This window comes from Apus apus, chromosome 21 (genome assembly GCF_020740795.1).
Source record: "Apus apus isolate bApuApu2 chromosome 21, bApuApu2.pri.cur, whole genome shotgun sequence".
Lineage (NCBI taxonomy): Eukaryota > Metazoa > Chordata > Aves > Apodiformes > Apodidae > Apus > Apus apus.
Window position 1 is genome coordinate 1 of NC_067302.1, and position 6786 is coordinate 6786.

Consider the following 6786-nt stretch of genomic DNA (forward strand, 5'->3'; position numbering starts at 1 on the left):
GGGACACCTATATGCCTGGCTTCCTCCTTAAGCTTAGCGTAGGGCCCTTTGTCATCACCCCGAGATGAAGCACTTTTGTTTTCAGGATACTGGTTTTTATGGGTGCTGTTTGGCTTTCTGTTGTTTTTAGATCTATCCATGACTGTCCAGTCACCCCATGATTTCTCCCGCTGCTTAGGAGGATCCCGGGGTGCCCTGGCAGCCACATCAGCATAGGAGGGTCGAGTCTTTTTTGTGGCTGCAGAAAGCTTGGGAACATTTTCAGAATCAGATGTATCCTCATATTCCTTGCCGTATTTTACCAATTCTTTGGCCAAATCAGACCATGTAAATCCTCACAGATCTCCGTTTTTAAGTTTGATTTGCATGGCTACCTCTTTAAATGACAGAGGGACCCCCCTGATTAAGGCCTTCATTCTTTCTGGTTTCACTCGAAGATTCATAGGACTTTCTTGATCTGGTACTAAATCATGGTCATAAATCATTTGAATTACAGCAGCCTTTTGGACATTGTCCACAAGGTTAGAATAGCCCCCCCGCAGAGTCCTCGGCTCTCCTTTGCTAAGGGGATCACTTGAGCCAACAAAAAAAGCTGCTCGCTGGGTTAGGGACCAGGGGTGTCCCCCTTCTCCAGTCGTTAGAATAATTCCGGATCCCCAGAACCCTCTAGCTTCTTGTTCATTTAACATGATCTCGTCTCCTCCTGTGAGTGACACTCTCATTACATATTCAATCTCCGTCTCAGATGGGAGCCTGCTGTATTGTTTTCTAATTTGTGCCAATTCTAATGGTGTATAAGATACTTCCTTGACTATTTATAGAACATAGCGGGCTATGTTCCTTTTCCAAGTTAAGTAAAGGTGGCTCGTCCACCTACGTCAAGTCCAATGTGATGCATCATGTTTGAGGTAATCATTACGAGATCCCAGTTTTTTGTCCCACCCCTATCCTGCAACATTTAATAAAACAAACAGTGAAACCCGCACGCTTACAGTCGAATCCGCCGCTAACACTACACACGTGCCTGTGATGCAAACATATGAACAATTTCAACAGAAGAAAACAGTGCCCAATTAACCATTTTTCTCGCAAGTTTCTGCTGGTGAGATTTGGATAAACCAATCTCTGTCAATAAATCATGATTTTCGGAGTACCACTTACCCCGAGCTCCGATGGGAAAACCTACAAATTTTACCTGGGTGGCATTGGTCAGTTCCTGTACCTGCTGCGTGAGATGTTTGTACTTTTGGACCTTCCCAGCGGCGGCCTCCGACAAGGAAGAAGGGTTACTTTCATACCGAATTGTCACATCAACGACCAATGCCTGTTTGTCCTTCACAAATATCATGTCTGGTTTGAATAAATTATTCTTGTCCCTTAAATTTGGTTCTTGGAACACCACCCAATCCTTATTTTTGGCTTCTTCAATTAATAAATTACAAATATTGTTATGCCTTTTGATTCTGGCCTCTTGCACTTTGGGACAGTAGCCAATTATGTGGGCGCATGATTCAACATCAGCTTGGCAGTGTCTGCATGATGCATCCTGGCTGTCATGCCTGCCTCTGGCAAGGAATTCTCTATTGCAATATACATTAGCCCTCAATTGTAAAGCCGTCAGGAGTTTCCTGTGAGGAATGCCTCTATAGTGGGTTAGCCAATCATTACTGATTTTATCATTTTCAAAGTTAGAAATACCTTTACCCTGGGATGCCAATTTAGTCCAATTGTTAAATTCATCTTTTCTCCAATTACACGGTTTGGGGTAGATGTTTTTAGGAGCAGGTGCCTCCCATTCTGATGTTACCTCCTCACCGCCCACTTCATTAGGTAGTCTAAACACGGTTCTCGGGTCCCAAATTGATGGAATTTTATCTTTCCTTCCTCCTGCTTTTACCCATAATTTTTCATATTCTTTTTCAATACCCTCTAACCGCACAATAGTTGTTATCACCTCGTCCGGAGACTGTGCCAGCCGGTGCAGCCTCCGAGCTTGTACGCTTGGGATCAATTTTGAGAACCTAAGGAGACCAAAACCACCATCCCTGTTGCTGGCATATAGGATGGCGTCGCAAGTGGATGGAGGTAAGTGCAGCCATTGCTTAACCGCAGATCTTATTTCTTGATCAAGCGTTTCCAAATGAGTGATCTTAACGTTAGCTTGATCGGCAGAGTATATTAGCCGGGGCATGGCATAAGTTCTCAGGATCTCAACCTTTTGAAAAGGTTTGAGTGGAGCTCTGTCAATGCGATGTAACCAATTTTTAACTTTCGATAGCAATTCGGGTTTGGATATTCCCACCCATGGGTCGATGTTCATTCCCAAATATTTTTCCGAGCTCCCAGGATCGATCATATTCAGGGGGGTGCCATTAATCGGCCACGCCGGGCAGTCATTGATCTTATAAGAGTCTTTAGTCGGCTGGATGTAAAAGCCGTGGCACTTCTCCCCCTGTGTCTTGAGACCGGTAAGATTACAAAAGGTCTCGACGATCTCTATATTTTTCATCATGCCCTCCCAGGAGTTACTCAGTAACACCAAATCGTCAGCAAAGGCCAGTGCTGTGATGTTTTGAGAATGGATCTGGAACCCCTCCCCACACTCTTGTAATTTACACAGTAGTGGGTCTACAGCCAGATTGAATAGCAGTGGAGACATGGGATCACCTTGCTTGACTCCTATTTGGATTTTAATGGAGTCGGAGTGCCCACCCTTTAAGGGAATGTTAGTGGTGACGTTGTGGTACATATTCTTAATCAGGGCGATAATGTGCTGGTCGACGCCCCTTTGTTCAAGAGCCGAGATAATGTGGGCATGGCTCACCGTGTCAAATGCTTTAGCTAAGTCTACAAACACCACACCCAGGGACTGGTGCTGGCTTTTTGCATGCCGAATTATCAATTGTAGCAATTTCAAATTTTCACTGCACCCTGCAGATCTAATAAAGCCCCTTTGCCGGGGATTAATGGGGCAGGCTTTAGCCAATCTAGAAGTTATAATTCTGGAAAACAGCCGTAAAATGATGGAACCAATAGTGATCGGACGCCAGTTATTGATGTCACCCAGGCGTTCCGGTATAGCAGATTTTGCAATTAAAACCGTCCGACAGTTTTTAACAGAGTCGGGTATCATACCAGTTAGCAACCACAAGTTAAATAGTTCCCTGAGGTGGTTGCAGTGGGGGTCAATTTTAGTCAATTCTCTCAGAGTTATTTTATCTGGACCGGGCGCAGCAGTTTTACTTATCTCTTTGATGTTCTTGGAGATTTCTTTAGCAGAAATCATGATGTTGAACGCCGAGTTGTCCGCCCGCTCGAAGGCTTTGAAGGATCCGAGGCCATTGTACGCTCCCGTGGACTCCCATCTCGACTTGAACACGCTGTGCACTTCGTCAGGAGGGATATCACACGTCAGGGACTCCACATCGTCCAGGATGATATTGGCAAGCTTCCCCCTGTCCAGGTGAAACAGCCGCTGGTGCCGCAGGAAATTCCCCCTCTTTCTGCTTCGCTTCTTCATCCACTCCTTCTGCTGACCGGAGGGACGGGTCTTCCGGGCCTCTGGTTGCTTTGCGCCTGGTCTCTGCTTCTTAGTGGACGCCCCCAAAATGTTATAAAATTCAGTCATGGCTGTATCATTTAAATGTTCCCAATTTTCCTTAGCTAGCAACATTTTTTCAAAGATCTTATTGAGGATGGTCAATTTGTTAGATGATAACCAACCAGATATTACTTTTCAGTAAAGGGATCCCAGTCTGCCACTTTTATTTCGCACAGGGCTAGATCTTACATCCTGTGCCTCCACCCACCTTTTGTGGCCCTCAGGCCATATTGGGCATTTCTTCTCTCTAATTGCTCTCCTTTTGTCACTTATCTGTTTAGCCGTTTTGGTTGGAATTTGCTCACCAATCAACTTGTTAATGTTTTTCTGCCCTTCGAATTGTTTTTCTAATTTTTGCAGGAGTTCCAGTTCCTCCTCTGACCAGCATTGTTTATGCTTCCCCCTTGCAGTGGTCTCTTTGGGGCGAGAGGCAAGAATACGCTCAAGATTTCTAAGAGCAGGATGGGCAAGCCGTTTATGTTGCCCCAAACCAATATTAGTTTCAAATGTTTTATGACATTCCTCACATTCAAAGCCCCCAACGGTGGCAGGCTCACTACTACCTGTACATTTTGGAATATGGCACGCAATACTGTGATGTTTTTCATTCGTTTTACCGCATCGGGCGCATTGGAATAAAAGCTTTCTTATCCCGTGCTTTCTTTTGAGATGGTCAATTAACTCAGTCATTTTCCCCATGCGAGTTCCACAGCACGGACAGGGTGGATTTTTGTCCGGCATCTTAATGAGAGGAGTACCTCCCTCTGATGGTTCTTTAGCAGGACTCGGGGTGGGCGAAATAAAGGAATACATCGAGTCATCAGGGGATACAGGGTCAATCACCCCTAAACCAGCCTCAGCCACCTCCAATTGTGGGCTGGTATCATTGCCCGTGAGACTAGCAGAGGTAAGGACCTCATAAACCTCTGGAAGCAAGGCCAATTGTTCAGAATCAGAGGGTGGACGCTCATATTCACATTCCCCATACTTTGAATTTAAAAACTCCAATCTCTTTGTAATATCCACTTCCACATCCAAACCCACTTTATCTGTTTGGTCACAGATGTTAGTTGTGACCGAGGTGGTACGCCAATCAGCTGAAACAAAAAAATTCGGAGCTTCCAAACCCCCTGCTTTCTAACACTCCTCACCGCAGTGAGAGGCTGGCGCGGCTGGGTCAGGATTCCGAGATCAAGACCCAATAACAACAAACAAGCTGTTATTGAGCAGGCATTCTTTATTGCAGTGCTGGGAAGCACTGGGGATTCTCCACCATGAGTGCTCCAAGGAGTCAGTGAAACACCCTGACTAATATACACCAAAAACATGCATCTTCAGTTCCATGTCAATGAGTTCCCAGAATTCTTCTACATAGTCATTTTATTTCCTGGAATTGGCTATCTTTAATTATGCCTGCTCGAGGGTCTCCTGTGGGGGTCTTTGTTGATTCTAGTCCTTTGTCGTCTTTGTCCTGTCTCTGTCCTGGTCCTGTCTCCAGTCTCCCACTGGTAGATTGCCCAGGTGGGTCAGAATCCACATCAGTGTGTCTGTAGGCCACCAGGGTCTTAGAAGACTTGATGTTATCACAACCTACAGGATGCTTGGCATAGTTGACTGATAGTTTCACAAAGCACCTTGTTTTAAAAGCAACCCTTAGTATAGAAATTCATTATTTTAGTAAACTTTTATTAGGCTATATTTCTATTGAATTTACTAACAAATATTCTATGATGTATCAACAATGCATGTCAGCGTTAAAGACCAGATCACAACTACAGCTCTTAGCAGCACTTACCATTGATAAACCACAAAGAACCACTCAAACCACCACCTTGTTCCTGCAAAGGAATATATCACATACTCTACATACCACAGATACTGCATTATGGTCTGCTCAATTTCCAGCCTTTCGAGACATTGAAGAGACAGACTAATTATACTCTCTTACGGGAGCTATCAAGGAGAATCCTCCCACCGGAGTTGGAATTCAAACAATTAGTCAGAATTTGAAGTTGAGCTCAAGCTAATGAGCTCACCCCACGTTGGGTGCCAATAAATCTATCATGGCTTAAAGCTGGGCTGGTAATTAAACAAATGACAGATACTCTCTATTAACCCCTCTCCCTTCCCTGTAGGGAAAGGAAAAAGAGTAAGGGAGAGAGACTGACATATAGGGAACTAAACTACACAATGCTAGTGAAACAGTAGTGAGGAAATCAAATAATGCAGTATGTACAAATAAATACAAAACTACTATCACACCCCCAGATAACGCTGCTGTCACTGCAGAGGCTGCAGGGCAGGCCCTGGAAAAGTCCCAGCCTCAGCTCCTGAAGTCAGCAGCAGATGGGAGCTGGATGCAGGAACACAGATTTGAGAAGAGATGGATTGGGACCAAAGGCAGACAAGCAGCAAGAATCTTCCCAGGATGCTGGCTGTGGACAAAGAGAGAGCTTGACCCTTGTGATCCCTCAGATTTATACCAAGTATGATGCATATGGGATGGAATACTGCATTTGGTCAATTTTGGTCACCTGTCTGGTCTGTTCCTTCCCACAGGAGGACGGTAGGTGTGACACTTCAACTCCCTTCTTTTTCCAGAGCATAAGATGTTTTTCAGACCCAACCAGTGGCCTTGGTTCTCCATACTATTCTCCAGCAGGAACTTTAAACATGGAGCATTATCAGTCCTAGAAGCAGACACTGACTGAGAAACACCCTGCTAATTTCATTAAGTGCAGCTGCTTGGAAGAGATATAACTTAAAAGTAAATTTACTACAAAGAGAATTGGTTCTATGCTGGAGCAAACCAGGACAGCCATACAAACCACATAAGGCCACACTTGCCCCCCCATTTTGCTGTCATGTCCAGACATACCATATAATGCCACATTGCTCCCCTTATTTTGATCTTGTGGCCATACATGCCATATACATGCCATGTTGTGGGAAACTGTTCTTTTCTTCCCCACATAAGTCTAAACACAACCACCAGAGAGCAGGCTGAAGTGAGGGGGGGTTGGTCTCTTTTTCCAAGTAACAAGCAACAGGACAACTAGATGATCTTTAAGGTCCCTTCCAACTCAAGCCATTCTCTGATTCAGTGATGAATTTATGATGATGAGATGAAATGGCCTCAAGTTGCACCAGGGCAGGTTTAGACTGGATATTACAAGAAACTTTTC

General features: G+C 44.7%; 1 protein-coding gene across 1 annotated transcript; it reads right to left on the minus strand.

Moving 5' to 3' along the window:
* Positions 1–154: 154 nt before the first annotated feature.
* On the minus strand, positions 155–3286 carry ENOSF1 (enolase superfamily member 1; the record flags this gene model as incomplete). Its single annotated transcript, XM_051638176.1, has 3 exons — positions 1705–3286; positions 1162–1350; positions 155–307 (listed from the first exon to the last, which is right to left on the minus strand). Coding segments are annotated over exons 1-3 (1924 nt in total), but the record flags the coding sequence as incomplete, so codon positions are not given.
* Between the last annotated feature and the right edge of the window lie 3500 nt (positions 3287–6786).